Here is a 26571-nt window from a genome sequence, read left to right as displayed (position 1 = left end):
GTTAAATATTTATCTTAACGTGCCAGTTTCTGAATAAAATATTTCCTGAAATACTCATCTCTATAGCATCAAATTCTAACTAATAGGATACTACGGCTTGACTTTATCTCCTATCCTTAAAAGAAGAGAGGGAAATAGCAAAGAAATACAGTGTTTTAAAACAGTTTCCTAGCTATTATAGTTCATATTCAAATAACCGGATAAACTAGTTTCTTAGAAGCCAATTTGCTTCTTGTTTAGAATAACTAAATGCAAGATTTCAAATGACTTTAGATGGTGCAGGGCTAGGACTAGACTGAATCAAAACTCATGGCACAAACACCTCACGGAGGCACGCCGTCTCTCTCAGGACTTGCCCTACTCTGCCAGTGAGCGCTTACACCCGTGCGCACTGTGGACACCACCCGTTCACCTCCCAGACAAAGTCCTTGGCGGCAGAGACGGCGATCAGGTGCCCTGGTGATCACAAGCAGCCCCTCCCTCCCTGCTACCTCTATTTAATTACAAAGTAATGAATACTCAATACTGGTCATTGAGACAATTCTGAAGTGGCTGTATCACAGGCAGTGCATTTAGAGTGTCAATGCAAGATTTCCACGTACCTCCATCTGTCCCTTCTCTGTTGCAATCTGACAGTAAGGAAGCTTAAAGGATAATATAGCCACAGCAGGGCGCGGAAGGGTGGGAGGAAACCGAGAGCCTTTACAAGGAATGCACCTGTCGTTAAAGAAAAAGTTTTACCATAAACATGTATATTTGTAATATTAAATGAAATATACCTTTTCTTTTTTAAAAGATGTTATTTATTTTTAGAGAGAGGGGAAGGGAAGGAGAAAGACAGGGAGAGAAACATCAATGTGTGGTTGCCTCTCACGTGCCCCTTACTAGGGACTTGGCCCCAAACCCGGCATGTGCCCTGACTGGAAATCAAACCTGCAACCCCTTGGCTCACAGGCCTGTGCTCAATCCACTGAGTTACGCCAGCCAGGGCTAAATATACCTTTTCAAGATGACGTTTACTAACAAAACAAACCATCTTACTTGAATAAACATTAGATGGATTTCAACCCTATAGGTTCAAAATTTAGCCTCTTATGATAAAGATGTGAATTTTTTCATTCAAATTACTAAATAACTTGATTCCTGAGAATAACATGCAAAAATTCCAAGAACAACCTACACCCTAAGAACTGTTGGAAACAGTTAACTAATATACTCCCCTGGATATTAACAAGGTCCAGTGGAGTACTTACTTGGAGACTCTGAGACGTTAAGGCACAGGGATACTAACCAGCAATTCCTCTAGGGTTCCCTAGCAGTTTGATTTGCACTTTCTAAGATCATGTTTTCTCAAACACCCCACACTGCCAACCACTACCTTCAAAAATACCCTCAGCACGGCTCCACAACCTGCCAACTCAGCAGAAGCCCCCAGACAGGAATTCCTCTCATCCCTCAACTGCTAAATGGATCTGCAATTGTCTATCTTCTTCTCTCTCACAAATGATAAAATGTCTTACTTCCTATTTTACACAGATGATATAAAGTCTATATCACCTTTTCTTTTTTTTCGAAGATTTCAATCCTTTGTCTCCTTCTTACATTATCAATCTCATCCTCTTTACTAAATTTATTGCCAAAAGATTACAAAGACACTAAAATCACCCAAACTAAACAATCCCTTCTTTAATAGCTTTCTTTAGATACCGCCCCATCTCTTCTTCTTCACAGCTGAATTCTGTTAAAGAGTTAACTACATATGATGCAATTTTAAAAATCCTCACCCAAGGATATGTTTATTGATTTTAGAGAGAGAGGGAAAGTTTGAGAGAGAGAGGGAGACATCGATGTGAGAGAAAAACATTGATTAGTTGCCTCCTATGAGCTCCAACGGGGGATCGAACCCACAACCATTTTGTACATTTGATGACGCTCCAATCAGCTGAGACACCCAGCCAGGGCTACATATTATGCTTTTATTTCTTATTTCACATGCTCTCAGCCCACCCCAATCTGGAATTTAACATTTTATCATGTCACTAAAAGCACTTTTATAAGGGCTATGAGTAACTTCCACATATCTAAGCTAAGAAGTTTTCTTAAATTTAACTCCTATTCTTATCTGATTCAGTTTACTGGATTACACCTCTTTCACTTAAAAAATTTCAACTTAACTTTTGAACAAAACATTTACATGAACAAAGTGTAAAAAAGAACACAGAAAAGTCTCCTATACTCTCTGAGTTTCCCTGTACCAGGTAACTGTTCTTAATTTCCTTTTTCACTCTTCCAGGAATTCTTTGGCATATATAAGCAAATACAATTATGTATTTTCCCCATCATTACATTCAGCATCCTTACCTTTTTAATAATAGCTTTAGTAAGATATAATTCATACACCAAAGTTCACACAGAATGTGCCATAGTCATATGATATCATAGCGTATAATTCAGTCTTTAGTACATGCAGAGTTGTGCATCTATCACAACCATCTAATTCCAAAACATTTTCATCACCCCAAAGAGAAATCTCACTCCCATCAGCAGTCTCTCCCCATCTCTCCCTATTCTCCACCGTCCCCTCCCTTGCAAGCCCTTGGCAACCACTAATCTACCTCTAACCCACAACCTAGGTATGTGCACTGACTGGGAATCAAACTTGCAACCTTTTCATGCACAGGATAATGTTCCAACCAATAAGCCACACAGCCAGGGATGCCTACTTTTTTAACTGAGTCTTTTTTGAGTTTTAAGAGTTCTGTTTATATTCTGGATACATGTTATTTATCACACATAGGATCTGCTTCACCCTTTAAAAAAAAAACCTGCATAGTCCTCTAGTGTAAAAATAATTGTACAGAATTTATTTATCTATTCTTCTAATAGAAATTTAGGTTTCCAATCTTTTGCTAATATTAACAACCCTTCCATGTAAGGTATCTTTTATATGTCTCATTTCCCACATGTGCCAGCAGCAGTATATCTTAAATTTTAATGTGCACACAAATCAGTGAAAGACCTTGTTAAAATGCAAATTCTCATTGAGTAGGTCTGATGTGATGCCTGAGATTCAGCGTTTCTAATAATCTCCCTGGTGATGCTGATGCTGTGTATTGTACATTAAATAGCAAATACTAGTAGTATATCTGTAGGGCAAATCCTAAAAGCAGAATTATTGGGTCAAAGGACATACGCACGTCTAATCCTGGTAGTTCTTGACAAACTGCCTTCAAGAGGGATTTTAACCAGTGGGTATTCCCCGTCAGCAACACATAAATGTGATGATTTCACCAGAACCTTACCAACACCAAGCAATTTTTAGATTTTTCCAATTTGATAGGTAAAAAGAGAATTCTTTTTAGTTTTGATTTATATTTCTTATTTTTAGTGATTATCAATCATCTTTTCATTTATTTAAGAGCAATTTTTATTTTCCTTTCTCACTATTGCCTCTTTATTGAAATAGTCCCCACTTACAGCAACTGTTACACGATATTCTTCAGATGATTTTTCTCTTACTTGCCTAGCTAATCCTCTTTTTCTTATGCAAAAATTCCTACTCTAATACCTTACCTCTAAATGTTGGAATTTCTTAGGGTTGGGTTCTAAGACCATTTTCCCTCTTTCTTCTTGCTAAGTCATCTAATTTATTACTATGACTTTAAATATCTTCTATAGTCTGGTGACTCCCAAATTTATATTTCCAGGCAAAAACTGTTCCTCTGAATTCGAATTATATATCCAGTATCTTCTTGATAGCTCCATTTGGATATTTTGCATTTCAAACTTAACAAACCTAAGACAGAATTCATTTTAATTTCCCTTATATCTTTAAACAGTTCAACTATCCATCTAGCTGCTTTTAACTAGAACTGTGAATGTCATTCTCTCTCACACCCACTCCCCAACTAACAGCAAATCCTACTGCTTCTATCTTGCATCTGCTTCTCTTCAGTTCCACTGCCCCCACACTAGTTCCAGCCATTGTTTTATCTCAGCTAGATGACTATGAAATTTTTCTCAGTGTTTCTCAATGTCGGCATTGAAAGCATCTGGGATTACCCGTGGTTGAGAAGGACCGTTTTAGAGGGTTTAACCACCCTGGCCCCAGCTCCCTAAATGCCAGGATAACCCTCATTGTTGTCACAGCTGAAAACAATATCCCGCATTTTCAAACATCCCCAGAAGGAATAAATCCACTCGCGGAAACTGGTCACCCTACTTCTCGTCTTACCTCTGCCAATCCACTTACGATCATATTTTTCTTTTTATAACATAAATCAGATTACAACATTCCCCTGGATAAAAACCTTAAATGGCTTCCTGATACACTTCAAATAAAACCCAAACTTCTCTATCATGGGCTATAATGCAACATATATGTCTAAATTTCTGATGTCTTGAATTTATGCCCTCCCATCACCCCTTGATTCTTATGCACTAGCCACATTTAGATCCTTTCAGTTTCCCAAATACATCAAGTTCTTTCTGACCTCAGGGCCTTTACACATGCTGTTTACTATACGGGGACTGATTTTCACCCCATTATTCCATAACAGACTCCTTGGCATCCAGGTCTGATATTAATATTACCTCCATTAAGAATCTTTTGGGATCAATCCACCTAAAACATGCCCTTCTGTTATTCTCTATCCTGGGTCTGGCTTAAGTAATTAATGTCTTTTATCCCAAGTAGTAATTAATATTTAGTTGTTTCTGTTATCTGTCTCCCTAGACTATAAGCGCCATGAAAAGAGAGACTTCTTTGTTCACCAAGTACCTAGATGTCATTGACAATCTCTCAGACCAAGAAGGTACCAGGTCAGAAAAGAGGGAAATCTTCAACACAACACTGAATATAGACTACATAAACTGAGAATTCTACACTTGCAATATACCACTAATTTCTCTACTCTATTACAATAATTATGCTAAACATCTCAAAAAGAGCCCTGGCTGGTGTGACTCAGTGGACTGACTGCTGGCTTATGCAGTCAGGGCACCCGCCTCCATGGTGGGCCAGGTCCCCAGTTGGGGGCATGCAAGAGGCAACTAACTGATGTATCTATCACACACTGATGTTTCTCTCCCTCCCTTCCTCTCTCTGAAAATAAATAAATAAATAAATAAATAAATAAATAAATAAATAAATAATAAATAAATAAATTCACAAAACAAAAAAGCATAAGAGCTGCATGTATCAATAGCGAACTTGTACCAATTTGTCAGTTAATACCCAAAGGTTTACAAAAAAAAAAAAAACCCCTCAAAAACAGCTAAATTATATACATTTGATTCTAAGTCATAGTTAACAACGAGGCTGTCCTCACTGGTGGGGCTCAGTTAGTTGGAGCGCTGTCCCGTAACCAAAAGGGTGCAGGCTCATTTCCCAGTTAGGGCACGTGGCTAGGTTTGCTCCTCAATCCCAGGCATGTGGAAGACAACTGAGCTCCCGCAATGTTTCTTTCTCCCTTCCTCTCTCTCTAAAACCAGTGGGAAAAAAAAAAGTCTCCCAGTGAAGAAAAATAAATCAGAGGCTGTAATAAAAGATGAAATGCCATGTCTAACAAGAACTGTCCCCCACCAACGGGCAGAAATAACGTTTTAGCCACACTAATAAACTTAATTCCTATTTTGTTCTCAGTTCCAAGTCAAGCAACTGATTGAAAACTTCATAGTGCATATAAACAAATTTCTAATTTAGTAAATATAGAAAGCAAGTAAATGAACTAAGGTAGAAGACAAATAAAAATATACTTTAAGAAACATTTTCTGCCCTGGCTGGTGTAGTTCAGTGGATTGAGCGCTGGCCTGAGAACCAGACTATCGCAGTTCGATTCCCAGTCAGGGCACATGCCTGGGTTGCAGGCCAGTTCCCAGTGGGGGACACATGAGGGGCAACCATACATTTATATTTCTCTCCTTCTCTCCTTCCCTTCCCCTCTAAAAATAAATGAATAAAATCTTAAAAAAAAAAGAAAGAAACATTTTCTAATATCCCACCTCAGCTGCTGGGGATTTTCATGGATACCAACCACCCAGTAGTGATCAGATTTTCCTTTGCAGTGTTCTTTGGTGTTACACACAGGAGTCCACGTATTACCTAGTCCTCTGTTTAGCATTCGAACAATGCCTTCTGAATCCACGAAACAGGGGGTGCCTGTAACATCAACAGAAAAACAAATCACTTGGAGACACAGCTACACATTTGTTAAATAAATATTATTTTAAGTATTCATTTATTTATTTGAGAGAGGAAGAGAAACATCAATGTGTGGTTGGCTCTCATGCATACCACCCCCAACTGGGGACCTCAGCCACAACCCAGGCATGTGCCCTGACTGGGAATCGAACCAGCAATCTTTTGGTTCACAAGCCAGCACTCAACCACTGAGCAACACCAGCCAGGACAATAAATACTATTTTAAAGATACATACCAATGATTCAACTTTTAATTCAAAAGTAAACAACAAAAATAAGAACAAAAACCAAAGGCAAATAATCCAACTTTATTTTCTCACAAAATTTCATTAACCACACAGAGTAAGTCCTAATAGAGAAAACATAAAAACAAACAAACAACAACAAAAAAGCCTAGGATATGACTGATATTTACCTCAAATAAAGAGAAAAAACAAACAGTTTCAGTGAAAACTATGCCATCTGCTGGAACAAAGCAGTATTTTCAAAAGCCAATTTCAGTAAAATAAATTAAACTTAAAGCTGAAGTTTCAGTGGTTAAGAGACCTGAAAAAACACTAAAACCTGGCACAGGGTAAGGATGTAAAGAATCTCTTTCATACACTCTTCTTCCTCCCTCTCTTTCTTGGGCTTATTATGTAGTTCTGGCCCTCGACTCCCAGGTAAGCGAAGCTTGTCCAGGAAACAAGTAAGCGCCGTGGTTTCCCCTACTCTGCTCCCACCTCAGGAAGTGCCCCGCAAATTCCCTAATTACCCCCTTTCTTATCTCTGACTTCATAGCCCTCTCACTCTGCAAACAGCAGTTTCTTCAGAGTCTAGATCTAATTTTTAATTGGAAAAAAAAGTCACAGTGAATGGAAGTTATACATGGTCACATTATTAAAACATAAATGACTAATATCCTAACAGAAGACACATCCAGAAATGGTTGATGTTTTAAAGATAAAACTGGAGTTTCTAATGTTAACCGAAGGGTACAAATCTCTAATAGTAATACTTAAGCCAGGAAAGATAGGGTTAACAGGCTCCTTAAAATAAGGTAATCCTCAGTGTCCGTCAAATCATCTGAGTTTACAACGGCACTGTCCAAAAGAAACGTGAGCCACAAATGTAATTTCTTAGTGCCACATGAGAAAAGGGGGGAAAGTGAAGTTAATTCTAATTCTTATTTTATTAAATCCAATATACCCAAAATATAATCATTTTAACAAATGTTAAAATAATTTTTAATATTATTTTACATTCTCTTTTTATACTAAATCTTCAAAATTTGTTGAGTATTTTATACTCACAGCACATCTTAATTCACACTTCAAATGTTCAGTTGTGGCTAGTGGTTACAGTAGCAGATAGTACAGCAACAGAAAATTCCTAAGTTTTGTGTAGAATCTGCTGGAATAGCCACAGCTTTACCAGTGATTTATTTCTCCTTCTCATTATCTTAATAAACTTACAGAAAAATACAAGGTCTGTCCAGAAGGTATCCAGACAGGTAATATGAAAAACAGGAGACATTTACTAAAGAAGATACAATAAACACTGTACACAGGATAATGATGCCTCAGTCCCCTTCAAAAGAGAAGGCACTCTGGGGCCTCACACAGTTCCCCAAATTGCCAACAGCTGCCCTACTGTATTTTCCTGAATCTCATCAATGGTGTAAAACCTCTTCCCTGTCCAAGGTGATTTTAGTTTTGGGAAAAGCCAGGAATCACAGGGTGTCAAATCCAGGCTGTTAGGGGGCTGAGTCACCTGGGTGATTTGACATTTCTTAAACAAACAAACAAACAAACAACCCCCCCCCAAAAAACCAACACACACAACTCTACAAGACACACGATGCATGAGTGGGTGTGTTGTCGTGATGAAGCTGCCAATCACCAGTTGCCCATAGCTGCAGCCTTCTGAATGATCTGAATGGTTTTCCGTGGAAGAGTTTCAGCTTAACGCAAAATCTGATGCAGATTTGTTGCTCTACTCACTAGTCATTTTGAATGTGATGGCCACACAGTACATGTGCTCCCTCAATGGTGTCTACCACTCCCACTCACTAATACAGTGAAGTCATCATAGTTCCCACAGGGGCATTCCAATACACTCTCCTGGGCTGCCAGATTACATCCATGTTGTGCAAACTGTTCTCATTACATTAACAATGGTGGGGCTTTTTTCTGTACAGACCTCATGTATTTCTTCTTTGTAAGTTTCCTGATCAGAATTCTCATGAAAAAAACACCTTGTACATAAAACAATGGCTACCTTGCCTAACAATTCCAGTTTCCAGTTTTGCCAACATATTAAAATAGAGAAATTTAAATGATTTATCTACAAAGAAATTAATTAGAAACAATAAAACAATTTTTTGAAAAATGTCTTTAATATAAATAAATGAATTTGTCTTGCCTTCAGCTGAAAATCCAACCCATACAAGGTAGGATTTCCTTGTAAGAGGAAGAGGATCACCACGCAAAATTTGTTTTTTCTTTTTCCCCATCTCTAGCAGATAAACTCCAAGGCACTGATCCCCATCAAATCCTGTTCCTAGTGAAAAAATATAAGTATCAAAGGTTATTTAGCTATACTGCAGTCTAAATTATATTCTGTCAATTGAATTAATTTTGTTTCCTAGATTAACTAGCATTACTTTTTATGGATAACCTACCTAACTGGGCACCATTCAGGTATAGAAGGCAGAATACTGTATGTTACATGGACTACTTACATAAAGTGGCTATAAGGGTAAATCATTCACTCAAGAAATATTTACAGACAGCTTACTACGTGCCAGGCACTGGTGCTACAATGGTAAACAAAATAAAAATCACTGTTCTCATGAAATTCATATTCAGGTAGCATACAAATAAATTTAAAAAAAAACAAACAAAAACACAAAAAATGCTAAGTGCTATCAAAAAAGTTAAAATAATAATGTGATACAGAGTGCCAGACTGAGTGGTGACTTCACATTAGCTAGTCAGAGGTGCCCTCTTTCAGAAAGCGAAATTTAAGCTGAGATATGAACTGTAGGTTGGAGCCAGCTATCAGAATGTTAGGAAGAGCAGCACTAGAGTAGACAGACAGAACACACCTAATGAAAAGGTCCAAAGGTGGGAACAAACTTGGTGAGTTTGGGGAATACAAAGAAGCCCGTATGGCCAGATTGAGCATCAAGAGAAAAAGTGGCGAGAGATGAGGCTCAAGAGGTAACAATCGCACTGGGAAGTCATCAGAGGAATCTAAGCGAAGGAGTGCATGTTTTTAACAGATTATCCAGGCTGCTATGTGGAGATGAATTAGAGAATGCAAGAACTGAAGCTGAAGACTGGTTTGAAAGCTGTTGCAACAGCCCAAGAAATGAGATGTGGGCAGGGCTAGGGTTTTAGTGGAGGAGTTCAAGAGACAAATTTGGAATGTGTTGTTCCAAAGAACTGACATGATGATATGATCTTCTTGACAGAGTTGATTTGGGGGGGTGGGTAACGGATAGACAAGAATCAAGGATAACACTTGCATTCCTGGCTTGAGCAGCCAATTGACAGCATGCTATTTACCAAGATGGGGTAACTAAGTAAGAAGCAAGTCTGGAGGAAAAAAATGTATCAGTTTTATTATAACTAAGTTAAGCCTGAGCTGTGTTATCAAACCTATACAGATATTTCAAGTGGGCAAGTCTGAATGAAAATACAAGAAGAGAGTAGGGCTGGTGATATTAATTTAGAAGTCATGAACACATGGATGTATTTAAAGACATGACTCATAATGAGATGCCCCCAGGACAATTTCTCAAACTGCATTTTTTGACATATGGGTCATTAAATCAATTCAGAGTTGGAACCATCATTTACAAAAATTAAATCAATGAAGAAATATTGTCCATGAGACTTTTATTTCGGTTACATTTGCAGGCATGTTCAAAATAGCAATATAGAATGTACTTCTTACCGTGGCTAAGCAATCAAAAGACTGAAAGTTCCTGACCTAGAGAAGAGGGGTCAGCACGGGAGGAGGGGCCACCAAAAGAGCCAAAGGAGTTACCAGTGAGGTAAAAAAGAAAATCGGACAGTGATGCCACTGAAGTCAAGAAAAAAATGTATTTCTGATAGAATTATTCTACAAAAATAAGCATAAAGAAATCATTGGTAACCTTAATAAAACCAGTCTGAATATAGTGGTGGGGACTGAAGAGAGAATATGAGGTGAAGAAAAAGCTGCAACTTTTTAAAAAGTCACTTCAAAGCTGTTTTGGTTCTTCAGACTAGCGTTAGTGTAGTTCTTGAGGCATTTACAGTTTGAAAATTCTTTTAAGATATAGTCATGGAAGTAATGAACCAAACTCTACCCTGAAATTCTTTCTCTAATATAGTTCTTCTACAAATAAAATGTTTTCATTCTCATTGCTATTAGTGAACACAATAAAATTCTATACATTTAAAAATTACACTAAAAAAATGAGATTCAAATGTAAAAAAAATATGCAAAAGGAGGTATATAATCCAAAACAAAGAGAGAAGGATGGAAAAAAAGCTAAGTAATTTCCATTGACTTTAGGTTATGGTAAAATTATAAAAGACTGGCAAAAAAAAAAAACCCCTACCTCTATGATAAACAATGAAAAGCTGCTCCCCATGTCCTGCCATTGACACCACAGGCCCGGGAAGACTGAAGACCTCTTTCTGAACACCGCCAATAGAGAACAACCGAAGGAGCAAGGTATTAGTGGCGGCAGCAGCCCATCCCTGACCAAGACATACGGCTTCGATGTCTTCATTCTGAGGCATGTCTACTGCCCACTCCTTGCTTGAATCCCAAGAACCAAAGTGTAGACAATGAAGCTTGCTAAAAATTCAAAAAAGAGGAACAATCAAGCTTTCATATTTGATATTATATATACATAACTATGATACCTAGTAACAAAACCAAATAGTTGATTTTTCTGTTATACAAAAATAGTATAAGAAACATCTTTAAGAATTATGAAATATAGCCCTGGCTGGTGTAGCTCAGTGGACTGAGTGCGGGCCTGCAAACTAGAGGATCACGGTTCGATTCCCAGTCAGGGCACATGCCTGGGTTGCAGGCCAATTCCCAGCAGGGGACCCACAAGATGCAATCATACATTGATATTCTCTCCCTCTATCTTTCCCTTCCCCTCTAAAGAAAAATAAAATCTTAAAAAAAAAGAATTATGAAATATATTTAAAATGAACTATATTAAAACCATTAACAATCACATTATTGAAGAATACTTAAACATACAGGAAAATGATCACAGCATAATTTTAAATGAAAAAAAAAAAAAAGATAGCTAAAATGTGCAGAGTATGATCCTAGGTTTTAAAAAGCATACAAAAAACAGCCCTGGACAATGTGGCTCAGTGGATTGAGCACCAGCCTGCAAACCAAAGGGTCACCAATCTGATTCCCAGTCATGGCATATGCCTGGGGCACTGGCCAGGTCCCCAGTGGGGGCGGGGGGGTCACACCAAGAGGCAACCACACATTGATGTTTCTCTCCCTCTATTTCTACCTCCCTTCCCTTCTCTCTAAAAATATACAATAAATAAAACCTTTAAAAAATAAATGCATGCAAAAATCACAACCAAATTTTTAAAAAGGAAGAAAGCTTCAAAATGTTAGGTAACCATTCTCATTGCCAAAAAAAAAAAGTTAACATGGGAGAACTAGAAGAGAAAAAGAAAAAACATCACATGCAATCTCACCAGTGATTACCAACCACTGCCTATAATTTGTTTCCAGTCTTTCCTCGTCTTTGCATATATATATGTATACACTTAGGCTTTGGAATGCATATAGCATATATTGTTAATCTGAGGCAATACTGACCTTCTCAACAATAATGTAAAAGTGAAAATTAATACTATACGTGGTTATGAAATATTTATCTAGGAAAACAAAGAGTATCTGAAATCAAAATTGCACATGCTAATAAGTTTCAATTATGTAAGATATTCTGAGCTAGAGACACTAAAGTCAACAGTGCTTTATTTTAATAAACTAATTTAATTCAATATGTAAAATATTTAATTCAATAGTAAATTAGTATATTTAATGTTGATTTTATAATGTCAGTTAAAAAACCAATTAAAATGTTAAAATGACCTAATGTACACCCGAAATTAAAATTGTATGTGAACTGTAACTGGAAATTTTTTAAAAATTATTTTTAGAAATGACCTAACCCAGTGTTTCTCAGACTTTAATACATGCTCAATCACCTAAGGATCTGGCTAAAATACCGATTCTGATTCGGGTCTAGGATGGAGTCTGAGATTCTGTTTTCAACAAGCTCTTACGTAACTCATGCTGTCAGTTTGTGGACCACACTTTGAGTAGCGAGGAGCTAATCTATCTCATCAGAAGAGTCTGAATTTCAACTCGCCTGCGAGTTAGTAAGATCTATGAATAAGTGTATAAATATTATAATCAGCAAAAAGGAAACTAGCTAGAATAACAAAAGGTTAAGAAAATGTCTTTTCTTAAAAAAAAAAAACTCTGCATCTGCTGCTTTTCCATCATAACTTTTCATCTACTTACCTACCTTCCTACCCCTCTCCCTACCTGTTGAAATATGAGATTCAAAATATATTAAGTTAAAAAAAAATCAAACAGATAGTCCTGGTGGTGTAGCTCAGTTGGTTGGAGCATCATCCTATTGGCCGAAAGGTCGGGGATTCGATTCCCAGTTGGGGGTCCCTTACCCAGGTTGTGGATCCCTAGTTGAGGCGCATATGAGCAGCTCTCTTTTCTCTCTCCCACTCCTTTCTCTCTAAAGCAATCAAGTGTTCTTAGGTAACTTTTTAGTAAATAAAACAAAATTTTGAATTAAAAAAAATTTTTAAATCAAACACAAATAGTAGCAGTAACATTTTTTTGGTGTGTGTATATGTGTTTTAAAGATTTCATTTATTTCAGATGGAGAAGGAAGAGAAATAACAGAGGGTTGCCTCTCGTGTATGCCCCGGCGGGGGACCAAACCCACAATCCAGGCCCATGCCCTGACTGGGAATCAGACTGAGACCTTTCACTTCAGGGAATGATGCCCGACCAACTGAACCACACTGGTCAGGGAGTGTTTTTCTTTTTCAATGAAAAGATTCAAATCTAATCTATATTGACAAAAACTAAAAACAACACCACCAAAAACCTAGATTAGTAATTTTCCAAGGCTGGGACTGAATATACTGCAAAGAAATAAGAGGAAACATTTTTGGGTGATAAAGACTATTTTGATTGTGATTATGGTTATCTGAGTACATACACATTTATCAAACTTATCAAACTGTAAATCTACAATCAGTACACTTTATTATATATACATTATACCTCAGTATGAAAATTTAAAAGGAGAGTTCATACAAAAAGAAATATGTATGGACACATACACTGTTAACAGTAATTATATCTAAGTTGAATTCTGTAGAAAACTTTAATTTTCTAAAAATTCTTTACATAAGTTTGTTTACAATTAATATACATTATTCTTATACTAATAAAAAACAATAATAATGTAAAAATAGTCTGATTTGTCTTGCATTAAAATCATGTGTCATTTTGACTTGTAGCTAGAAAATGACAATTAGGCAAAAATAGACATGTTCTGGGGAATTATGAGTGAGCTGGTATTCATACTAAATTCTTTGCTTTGAAATTCCACACTATAAAAGATGTTAAGTTGGTTTCATTAACTTTTTGTGCATTGAATTTGAACAACCTATCAAACTGTTCAACAGTGACAAATTCTTCCTAACAATCTCAAATTTACCTTGCTAGTTCATCAGTGCTTTCACATGCCAACAAAACAGCTTCATGGGAAAGATCTGCTATTGTATAATTCAGAGTGTTTGTTAAGTGTGTTGCATGGTGTATGGAGGTGTCATGGAACTCCACATCTATGGCATTGTCTTCCTCATCATTGTAGCAGCGAATGATTCCAATAGAGTTCCACACCTACAAACATGTAAGGTTAAACACAAGTCTGAGAAAAACCAAAACTCTGAGAATCAGTAGTCTAATGTGGTACAAATGAACAAATATTATGATTCAGTCTGTATCAAGATTTAAGTTATAGGAACAGCCACAGCTCATCTACCTCTAAATTGTTTCAGGTAACAGCAGTAACATCAGAGCTATAATAAATAATTATTCTTCTTCTCATGAAATGAAGGTACATATAACACAAGTTTAGTAGAAAGTGAAATATCTCATTTAATATTTTTAATTACTGCTATTTAAAAAAACACGTTACAACTGACCTTTGAACAACCAAACTATTATACTTCTCCAAAGAAACATTTATAAAACTTACTTACTTAAAAAGCATGGCTGTAAATGACAGCATATTCTTCTGTTCCAAAAAATTGGTTTATATTAGAGGAATAAATATATACATTCTAAGGCAACATAAATCAGTATTACTTTGAAAAACTTACCTCCCACTGACGTACACTACGGGCTCCCAAGAGGCCCGAGTCTTTCCTTTCCTCTACCAGAAATATCACTTTATATATAAAATAGTTGAAAATTATCAAAAACTAAGATATTATTATTAGAGGATGGTTACTGACACCGTTTTATTAAAATAAAATATCCCTTTAATATTTACATGCAAATTTCTGCCAGGCCCATAACTTCCAAAAAGGACAGCAAGCAAAGTCCTCAGTGGAAAATGTTAAACAATGAACAAATTAGAAATTGAAATATTAAATTTTGTCAGCTCTCAAAATGAAGACAAAAAGCTAATATTCACCCATCCATTCAGGAAGTATGTATTCAAGGCCTACTGTCCCACTCTGTGTTCTCAGTGCTCTCAGTATACAAAACAGAAAAGCCTTTACCCCTGGGGAACTTACTCTCCAGTGGGGTGGAGGAGGGAAAGGGGCAGACAGTTCCTTTTCACAGATGTATCACCGAACATACTATAAAATTTCCCTTCTAAAAAATACCTTTTAACTGGTATATTGGCATCAGTATAATCTCCTATGTAAAAACTAATATAATATGAGAAGGAAAGTTTGGAAGTATAGTCAAGAGGTACTGCAAGATATGGCCGCACTTACTTAAGTTCACTATATATCATTTTGCAAAGCAAATTTTACTTCACACAATTTTCAGTAATAAAGTTGAAATAAGACTAAGGCTGTGAGTTAAATTTAAAATCAACCAAAGTGCTCCAGGCCAGTTCTTTAAAAATATTTTTACTGAACTAATTAGCTATAGTGAGAGAAAATGCTTAAATGCAAGATAAAAGTATTTAAAAGTGCAGACCCAAGCCTTACCATGAATCGGTGAGTGAGATGCAAGGGTGTAGAGCCTGACTGAAATGGCTTCTGCCGGGGAGTTGGCACAGGCCCATCATAAGACAGCCTCTGGGATGTTGTTGCCACTGGTAAATTGTAAATGCTGTCTGCTCGATCATCTTCCTCCTTCTCTTTGAGAAGACTAGAACCAGTTTTTAGCATAGTTATATCTAAAATACAAAGGATTGCAATTAGCGACACATGAACACCAGTGATCTGGAAAAAGAAAAGCATTACAAAATCTAATAACCTTTTCACTCAGTAATACTAACATGTTATTTTCTTCTTCCCTGTGTTTGCACTTGCCCTGATAGTGAAAAAGCAACAGAGGTTAACACTACTGGTGCTTCATTAACTGAGTCAGGGGCACCAATCTGCTGGAAGTCAACGCATCGTTAACCACCACTCAACTGTAGTAAAATATAATTTCATTAAATCCTGATCCTGCAGATATTTTAAAATGTTCTCTGAAATGGGAAGTCTACATAAAGTATGACAGATGTCTCAAAAAAAAAATAAAAGAAAGCATTTAAGCAATTGAATTGTAAGCTGAACTTTTATAAAACACCATTTTTACTTGAAGTAATGCCAAATAAACTATGGTTATGCAAATCTGGGCATTTGGCAAACATTTTCTTGAACATGAATAACTGACAGAATTTGTTACCAATGATAAAATTTGACCTTACAAACGAAAATCAGAATATTGAAACACCTGTATCCACCAACATGAGTTTCATTGCTTCCCTGCATTTAAAAATTTCTGAATAGATTGATGATACTAACAAATATATTTTGGATAATGTGTCCATTTAAAGAAGGTCCACAAACCTCAGTAAACCAGTACTGACCAAATTACCAATGCCTATGTTATAAAATCAAACGTGGTAAGAGTCATTCAAAGTTTGAGTTAGACCAATGGATTTTAAGGTACGAGAGTTGAAAAGTTCACAGAAAAGTTTTCAGATTCCACATTGCAAGTAATATTTAATTTTGGCATATGTGCTGTCAAAGTGAGCATACAAGTAATATTTATGAAGCTTCCACATGTTCAGTTTTTTGGTGTAGTAGCAAAGAAGTATATCTACAATTATTTGAATAGATTATTAAAATACTTCTTCCTTTTCAAACTACCTATTTGTGTGGGACTGATTTTCCTACATATACTTCAAAATATATATAGATAGCAGTATAATGAGCTCCTGAGACTAAATCATTAAAGATTATGGTTGTATAAACCCAATATGATTTAAATATAGCATAATTTACTGCCATACTTCGGCATTTTACTTGTTAACATTTGAACGTATTACGTTAGTTGTTGCGATAGGCGCTTTATTTGAAGATTTTTATATATAATCTCAATTTCTTTAACAGATACAGTACCATTCAAGTTATCTATGTCTTCCTGAGTTAGCTAGGGAGTTTGTATTTTTCAGAGAATTTGTCAATATCATCTAAGTTGTTGAATTTATGGATATAAAGTTGCTCACAATATTCTATTATCCCTTTAATATTAATAGCAGTACTGTCTTACCGAAACAATATGGGCTACGTACACAATTTAAAATTTTCTAGTATCCACATTTTAAAAAGTAAAACTAGAGATAATTAATTTTAATATTATATTGCTTTAAACATAATTTCAGCATGTACTCAATGTAAAAAATGCCTAAGATATTTTACATGATGATTTTTGTACTATTCTTGAGAACCTGGTTGCATCACACACTTAACATCATTTCTTAGGTTAAACTAGCCACACTTCAAGTCTTTAACAACCACATGTGGCTATTGGCTATCACATACATCATGCAGATCTACAGGATCTGAGCTGATGACCTTTTTCCCCTCACTTATGTCTGTCATTTGTGTTTTCTCTGTCTTTCATGATCAGTCAGGATAGAGATTTATTAATTTTATTGATCTTTTCAAAGAAATAGCTTTTTGTTTCACTGACTTTTTAAATACTGTATTTTGCTATGTATAATGTGCATTTTTTTGCCTAAATTTTTGAGGGAAAAATAAGGATGCACGTTGTACTAATTACGTATCTATATAAATGTTTTAAATCTTTTCTTTATGCTAAAGCATTAAAAGTGTAATTCTAGAAAGCAATAACAATATCTGTACGCAAAACAATACCCTGGAATACAATAATTGGTTTTGTTTCTAAATATAAATAGTAGGTGAATAGTAATTGAATTAAAAAATTAAAAATAGTAACTGAATAGTAATTAAGCTAAAAAATTAAAACAAAAGTTTTTTCCCTGAAAGTCTGGGCCAAAAACATGAGTGTGTATTGTACATGAGAGTGAATTAGCCACAGCAAAAAAAACTTACTATTGTCAATCTCACCCAATCCTGCTTTTTATTATTTCCTTTTTTCTTCTTGCTTGGGGTTAACCTCCTCTTCTTTTTCTAGTTTGCTAAACTTAGCTTATTGATCTGAAACCTTTTCTAATATAAGGATTTAGTGCTATTAATTTCCCTCTACATATTGCTTTAGCTACATTCAACAAAATCAATGATTTTTGAATAACAGTTGTAATAACAAATTGAAAAGGTTAATCAACAGGATGGATCATCACATCCACAAGTCAATTCATACCAACTGAGTTCTCATCATCTTCCAGGAAGTGACTTCGCTGTCTTGGACGACCTGAAGCCAGCATGATGTTATCATCCTCATCATCATTTATAATTCCTTTTGAAAAAGAAGGGGTTTCGACTGCATTGTCATTTAGATCACCAGCATTACTTGTATCATCTCCATCAAAAAGATCACTGTAATCCTTTTCCACTCTGCTAGATACCTGAAATAAATATAAATTAAAAAGTACTAGTGAACTATTTTGATAAACTCAATTACTCAAAAGGCAATCTTTCAGTATGCACCTTGACTCTATTAAGCAAATGTCCTGATAAAAATAATTAATAAGTGTATTTATGAGGATTACATTTATATACGACTTAGTCCTTACTTTAAGTGCCTTACAGGCTACAAATAGGGCAGGAGTGTAGGACAGACAAGTAAAGAAATACTGTATGTACCCAAATTTAAGGCAAGATTTTATTCCTCAAAAGTCATTCCCCAGAAATCCTCATTTACTTTTATTTTGAACGAAATTCTACTTAGGTTAAGACATATTTGCTTAAATAATCTCAGTTAAAACTAGTTTTCATTTTTTTGATGCTTAGAGAAGGAAACAGAATGGAACCAACAGAAACAAGGAAGGCAAGGCTGTCCCACCGAGTTAATCACCGCTCGCTAGGAATACAAACATACCACTGTACGCACTGAATGTCACTGAACAGTTTTTGAAATCACTTTCAAAAGTGAAATATAAGCAGATACATTGCAGAGATCATAAATTACTCCTATAGGATAAATGAAAACTGTACAAACGTTAAGCCAACAGAAACAAATAGCTTGGTATAAAATTCTAATGAGAACATCATTAATAAATTCAAAAGGGACTATCATACTTTTTAGAGGGAAGTACATATGATAGTATTCTGGAAAACTGCTGTTTAATAAAATGAAAAAACAAAAAAATACTTCTAAAGTCATATATTTAAACATATGACTTGAGTAATTAAATAACTATATGCTATAAGAATATATATAACTATTTCACTTATAGTCATAAGAGCTCATACACTCGGTCAAAAATTTTGGGGGGTCACAATCTACAAGATAGGTTTTACCAAAGCTGGCAGATAGGGGCATAGGTAAACATGGCTCACCTTCTCCCACAAGATCAGAATTACAACTAAACTACAGAGTAACAATCACTCAGAACCATCAGAAACTGAGTTAATGGAAGTCTGACAACTACAGAATTTAAAAAACCACATCCATCCAGACTAGTAGGAGGCACAGAAACATGAAATGGGCTGATCTTATACCCGCATGTGGTAGATAAAAATTCAGGAGGGATATCTCAAGATTAAGCAATGCCAGCCCCACACCAGGGCCCCAAGCCCAGGATCCAGTGGCAAGAAAATAAGTCCCCATAATTTTGGGTATAAAAACCAGTGGGCATTGGAATGTTTAAAGATGTCCTGGAGGTTCCTAAGCTTCTCCTCATTTTGTTGAATTCTTGTTTCTTCATTCTTTTCTGTTTGGTTGTTTCTTCCTTCTGGTCCACTCCATCAATTTGAGTCCCAGTTTTCTTCCCATCACTATTGGTTCCCTGTGCATTTTCCTTCATTTCACTTAGTGTACCCTTCATTTTTTCATCTAATTTGTGACCAAATCCAACCAATTCTGTGAGCATCCTGATCACCAGTGCTTTGAACTGTGCATCTGATAGGTTGGCTATCTCTTGGTTGCTTAGTTACATTTGTTATGGAGCTTTGATCTGTTCTTCTGTTTTGGCCATTTTTTTTTGTCTTGTAGCGCCTGTTACATATGAATGGCAGAGTCTTAGGTGTTCAACAGGGCAGGGCAACCCAGTCACTGGGTTGTGACTCAGTGTGTGTGGGGGTGGGGTCCGAGAGGAAACAATGGTGCTTGCTCTGCTCTGTCAGATTTCAGTCCCTTCTGCTGCTTCCCCCAAACTGAGCCCTTCTGGTGCTGATTCCCATGTGGGTGGGCTTGTGGCCTAAGACCCTGTGGGTCTCTCCAATAAACTCTCCTGTGAGGCTGGGAGTCTCTCTAGGTGCCTCAACCCCCACAAGTGTTTTCAATCTGTGTTTTAAGGCTTTATTTCCCCACAGTGGGAACCTGGATTGCGAGGTCTGTCTCACTCCCGAGTTTCGCCTGGTTTATCTGCACATGAATAATAAAGAAGAACTTCCCCAATCTGAGAAAGGATATAGATTTCCAGGAAGCTCAGAGAGTCCCAAAAAGTTGCACCCAAGAAGGAACACACCAAGGCACATCATCATTACATTAGCCAAGATTAAAATGGAGAGAATCCTAGAAGCAGCAAGAGATAAGGGGACAGTCACTTACAAAGGAGTTCCCATCAGACTGTCAGCTGATTTCTCAAAAGAGACCTTACAGGCCAGAAAGGGCTGGAAAGAAGTATTCCAAGTCATGAAAGGCAAGGACCTACATCCAAGATTGCTCTATTCAGCAAAGCTTTCATTTAGAGTAGAAGGGCAGATAAAGTGCTTTCAAGGAGTTCATCATCACAAAGCCCTTATTAAATGTTAAAGGGGCTTATCTAAGAAAAAGGATAAAAAACATGTATAGTAAAATGACAGCAAACTCACAATTATTAACCACCACACCTAAAACAAAAAGAAAAACAAACTAAGAAAACAACTAGAACAGGAACAGAACCAAAGAAATGGAGATCACATGGAGGGTTAGCAACAGGGGAATGGGAGGAGGAGAGGGGGGAAAGGTACAGAGAATAAGTAGCATAGATGGTAGGTAGAAAATAGGGGGAAGGCAAGAATAGTATGGGAAATGTAGAAGCTAAAGAATTTATGACACAGGGACATGACACCAAGGGGGAAATGTGGGTGGGAGAGGGTGTGCAGGGTGGAGGAGAATGAAGGGGGAGAAATGGGACAACTGTAATAGCATAATCAATAAAACATATATTTTTAAAAAACTGGTTTTTTCTAGAGTCCCAAGCATTTCCTCTTCAAGAACCCACACACAGACTCACTCAGACTCACTCCCTCTGAGCTCAAGCACCACTGTGCAGCTTGAAAGGCATCGGTGGCACACAGAAGTGAAGGACCTGACATCAAGGAGTAAGCTGGGGGACAGCTTTCTCCTGGACAGAAAAGCCACTGTCCCTTTTCTGAACCTTCCCCACACAGCACCACAGAACCCACAGGGAGGTGCCATATCTGAGATTCCATCAACCTGGCTAACTTGCCCAGACCTGGAGATTCCCCGAGACTCCGTCCCACTCCACTTGTATCCCTCTCAACTTACCGACACGCCCAAGCTGTTGACAGACTTTTCCATAGGAATGGCTGATCTTGGCTCATGCTTCACAACTTCCTAAATCTTCTCAAACAAGCGACAGGGGACCTCAGGGAGCCTGCAGCCCCGGTGCCTCTTGCTAAGTGGCCCCAGGCCTAGCACTAGCAGCAGCCTAGATTGATTCAGTTTGGCTTCACCTAGGAACCTCCAAGATCAGCACAAGTAGCAACCACCCCAAATTATTTCATAGCCCAGGTAAGGCTGCCCCAGGCAAAGGTGGGGGCTGACCTTGGCCTGCACCACCGGGGAAACCCCAGAGCCTGTACATCCAGTGGACAGCTACAGACCATGTCAGAGGATAGTCAATAATCAATGAAATAGAATTAAAAAAAAATTTTTGGCCCTGGCTGGTGAGGTTCAGCCTGCAAACCAAAAGGTCACCAGTTCAATTTCCAGTCAGGGCAAATGCCTAGGTTACAGGCCAGGTCCCCGAGTGAGGGGGCATGAGATCTCTTGCACACTGATGTTTCTCTCCCTCTTTCTCTGCCTTCCTTCACCTCTCTAAAAGAAAATAAATAAAATCTTTAAAAATTTTGGGGGGGCCCTGCCTGGTGTGGTTCAGTGGATTTAGTGCTGGCCTGCCAACCAAAGGGTCACAGGTTTGATTCCCAGTCGGGGCACATGCCTGGGTTGAAGGCCAGGCCTCCAGGGGGGGGTGCGCAAGAGGCAACCACACACTGATGTTTCTCTCCCTCCACTCCCCTCTCTCTAAAAATTAATAAAATCTTTTTTATGTACTATGAAGAGTAAAAAAAAAAAAAATGGGAAAAGTGAGCAATTCTGAATAGGTGACCACTGAACTAAAAATTATTTCTCGATTTACTTTTTGCCTTTTATCAATGTTGTAACATGAACATAGATTAGTTAAACAGTATTATAAAAATGGAAACAGTCCTCTGCAGAGCCTCTGCTTAGTTGTTTCTTTTGCTACCTTCCTCCATACTTGTAAATAATACTGCAGTGCTACTGCTTTTAATTTTTCAGTTTTAATCACTATTTACTTAACAGATCCTAACTGCCCTCTATTTGGAAAGATAAAGGTTTGGTGCCATTTTCCAACCACCCCTACCCCCTTGTATACATGCATACTATTCTCCTACCCTAATCTTCCCAATAGATATATATTCACATTTTGGTTGGATCAATATACAGTATTTATATTATTACAACCATGTAAATGCTATTCATGGCTGAATAAATACAATAGCAACACTTACAAAGTCTTGTTAGACTCTCTTCTAATTGTTTTGATTTTTAAAAATTAACCTAACAAATTATTTTGTCCATATAGCAACTACATACAGTAAGACCCCAACAATTTTCTTAAAAGCAACTACCCTATCTCCAATCAATCAAATCTTCCCCTTCCCAGTTCTAATGCAAGAGTCCTGAGAGGCAGTTCCACAAAGTACGGGTCATTAGCTCTTGGGTGTCCCTACTACTTCGGGCAGGCAGAAGATGAGAGGTAAAACTTCTAACCTCAGCAAACTCAGTGTCCAGTGCAGTTTGCCCTCCACGACTTACTCATATCATTATTTACTCTAAGAGACTTAACTGCATGGAATTTTTCTGGAGGGAGGTGGCACTGGGGTATAAAGGAGAGCCAGAAGATCCTACAAAGATGTCTTCTTTCCAACAAATCCTATTTTCTTTTGAGGAGGGAAAGAAAGAAGAAAATTAAAAGGGACAGAGAGAAGAGCCTTTTAATATAATGTCAATGTCAAGGACTTTTGTAGGGAAATTATCTGTCCCATCATTTGGGGAATGAACAAAGCTCATCTGGAGGTTGAGTCAGAAGCATCCTCTGAGGGGGATGAACTGGAGCTGCTGCCCTCATGTTCCCCATCTTCATCGCCACTGCTGCAGTCTGCGGATCTGCTGCCTTTTCCGCATTTTCCTCATTTTCTTCTCCTGTGAGTCATGAGAATGGCCCCAACAGTCTGATGATTCTGTCTCTGGAGCCTGCAGCCCCTGCTCCTGTCCAAGCTCTTCTTGCACAGTCCTTGCTGATGGAGACCGCACATTAGTCCTGATGATCTTGGGGTTTTAGGCTCCATTCATGTTCATGCTCTTTGCTTAGTGTAAGTTCTCTCTGTAAGCAGAGTATTCTTCAGGAGATGGACTCCTGAGCCAGTGATTGCAGGTATACCTTACACTGTTTCTACAGCTCCTCGGCCTACTTCTTATAATGCTCCTAATGGCTTTGCAGGATGCGCTGCCAGTGTCTACTGATCGCCACCATTCCCCACTCACGGCCAGGTCTCACAGTTCCCTACTCCACCACAAACCCTGGTAAAACTCCTGGTGTTCCTTCCCTGGGGGCTGTGTGGTCTCTCCAGGAAGTTTTTTTTTTTTTTTTAATCCTCACCCAAGGACACGTATTTATTAATTTTAGAGAGAGAAGGGGGGAGGGAGAGAGATAATGTGTGTGTGTGTAGAAAGAGAAATGAGAGAAAAACATTGACTGGCTGCCTCCCATACGTCCCTTGAATGGGTATCAATCCCGCAACCTTTTGGTGTACAGGACAATGTTCCAACCAGCTGAGCCATCCAGTCAGGACTCTCTATGGAATTTTATCTTCTCAGAAAAAGTTTTCTCGGGGGACTTCACTTTCACATTTTCCTGAAACTTATTTTGGGCTTTTGGTGGGCTCTTTTGGGGACCACAGATTTCTTGGAGTTTTGAACTATACCAGAGTAGTCCTTCCTAAATTAAGTCAGTTTCTCCTCAAATTCGTTTCTCCTTCTAGAAATCTTCAATCTATTTCAGCTTCATCTGCTTTGGGAGCTCCTTGTATTTCTCAGACAGGACCTTGGTTAGCTCCTGGTTCTGGAGTTTGGGGTACATTTGGGAGAACAGGAGCCATTTCTCCTTAATAGAAGTGGAGGTAACCAGTCATGGGCTTCTTATGCAAGTTGGGATGTTTCTTGTGTTTGTTTGTTTTTTTTGCTTTTGTAGGAATTTTTAACATGTTTTTTAGCATCCAGGACTAATTCTTTCAAAGCACAAATCTATCTCAAGTTATTACAAATTTGTATCCATCCAAGTGTGTCCATTTTTCCAGAAAAATCTTTAAAAGCCACTTTTCCCCAGGACATCTGTGACTGGGTTGTTTTGAATAAGTGGTTGTCATTGGGTGTAAGGTTGTTCTCCATGCATTCTCGTAGCTTCAAATGTCTTCTTTATACCAATGGTATCTTTAGGTCTCTGGACCAGTGACATGGTCCTACCAGGTGAGCCACCTCAGCAGGATCTCAAACTTCTTCACTGTCATACTCACCTGGTGAAGTATTTCTGGATGTCTTGCAGGGTGTGTGATTCTAAGTTTCTGGTATTTGAAGAATGACGTTATTACAAATTTATTGAGAGAGAATATCAGATTAATCAGCTCTTTTACTGAGGCAATGTTTCCTTAACTCCATTAAAGAAGCTTCCCTAGACCACTCCAGCTTTCTAGGAACTGTGCTGACCTAACCACAGGGTACAAAACTTGCATGAATTTCTCCTGGTCACCCTTTTCTGATCTCTAATTCTTTATACATGATTTACCAAATCCTCACAATAACTCTAGATGCTGCACCATTCCTACTCTCATTTTATAGATACAGCGTATTATTTTATGATGTTTTCTTTCTTTTACAACTTTTTGTTTCTCCTGGAGTTAAGAATCTTTTCTCTCTTTAAGTCTTTTTTTCTTGAACAAATTCCACTAACAGGATTCTTCAAATCTTCAGCCTGAAAAGCATGTGAGACTGGCTGACAATGCTCTGGGAGCAACACACAAAAAGTTAAACTGGGCGTTTCAGCACTTAACCATATACAGTTTTATTTAATCCTTTTCAGTAGTTATTTTCCCTTCACCTAATGCCTGTAAACTATAAAGTGTGCTTGGACCAAACACCTCTATTTTACCTTTAATAAAGAATAAATCTCTAGCACTCTATCAGAATGTGTCTGGGGGTGTGGAAGGAGAGTCACCTAGCTGTGCACACCGATGTTGACACTGGAGGGATCTATTTGCTTTATAAAACAACCCTCCCATTTTCAACCCACTTTTAGAAGTGCCTAATGCTATCAAATTCTAAATCTATGGGGTGTCAGCCAGGCAAACTGAACTGCACCTCAGTTTTTCTCCACTGAGGTCTTAGGGTTCAACTTTTTGAAAAGGTCAAGTTAGTTTCCAATGATCTTCTATTTTCCGGCCTCCAAAATATTATTATTATCATTAGTATTTCAACTGTCTTCCTTGGCCTTATGAGATTGTACATTAAAAAAAATTCCTTTAGGCCTGACTAATATGGCTCAGTTGGTTGGGCAACATTTCACAAAGCAGAAGGGTTACTGGTTTGATAGCCTGGAAGGGCACATGCCTGGGTTACGGGTTCATTCCCCCAGTTGTTTGTGGAAGGCAACTGATCAATGTTTCTCTCTCACATCGGTGTTTCTCTCCCTTTCTTCCTCCTTCCCTTCCCATCTCTCTAAAAGTAAATAAATAAAGTTAAAAAAATTAAAATCCCTTTAGTATAGTTTTAGTGGGGGTTTCACATACCAGGTATCTGGGCAGAAATAAAAGCATGTATAAAGTGCAACTTTAACTGAAAGTTTAAACCAAGACTTGAAATATAAATTGGTATATTTGCCAGGTAGGGAGAATAATGAACAAAAACAAGGAGGTATAAAGAAAGTTGGACAGTTTTTTTGTCTTTCTCTTTTTGGTCTCATCATTTTTTATTTACTTTTTTCTTGAGTAGACTATTTAAAGCAAGCCTTAGTAAGGCTACATGGCTAAGCATAAGAGATATATGGGTAGCTGTAAGAGTTAAAGCTAATTCAGAGCAGAAAAAGTTTATCGGCCAAAACTAAGTTACAAGTAACTTTACCCTTTAGCTATAGAACATTTATAGGCATACTTCATTTTATTGCTTTACAGATATTACATTTATAGGCATATTTCATAATAGCTTTACAGATATTACATTTTTTACAAATTGAAGGTAAAGACCCTCTATCAGCAAAAACATTGTAAGGCACCAAAGGCTCAGAAGATGGTTAATGTTTTTTAGTAATAAAGTATTTTTAAGTGAGGTATGTACAT

General features: G+C 37.4%; 1 protein-coding gene across 1 annotated transcript in view; it reads right to left on the bottom strand.

The window, feature by feature from the left end:
• The window catches only part of WDHD1 (WD repeat and HMG-box DNA binding protein 1), a 60612-nt gene that overhangs the window by 14909 nt on the left and 19132 nt on the right, over positions 1–26571 (bottom strand). Inside the window, exons 11-17 of the mRNA XM_037155686.2 lie at positions 18131–18335; positions 15499–15689; positions 13986–14170; positions 10797–11038; positions 8606–8743; positions 6004–6160; positions 603–717 (exon numbers count right to left, since the gene is read on the bottom strand). Coding sequence (XP_037011581.2) covers positions 603–717; positions 6004–6160; positions 8606–8743; positions 10797–11038; positions 13986–14170; positions 15499–15689; positions 18131–18335 — 1233 coding nt within the window. The remainder of the gene's footprint in view (positions 1–602; positions 718–6003; positions 6161–8605; positions 8744–10796; positions 11039–13985; positions 14171–15498; positions 15690–18130; positions 18336–26571) is intronic.

This window comes from Artibeus jamaicensis, unplaced genomic scaffold (genome assembly GCF_021234435.1).
Source record: "Artibeus jamaicensis isolate MK-2021 breed Jamaican fruit bat unplaced genomic scaffold, CSHL_Jam_final contig_548, whole genome shotgun sequence".
Classification (NCBI taxonomy): domain Eukaryota; kingdom Metazoa; phylum Chordata; class Mammalia; order Chiroptera; family Phyllostomidae; genus Artibeus; species Artibeus jamaicensis.
Note: the sequence above shows the minus strand (reverse complement) of the source record. Positions and strands in the feature narration are given on the sequence as shown.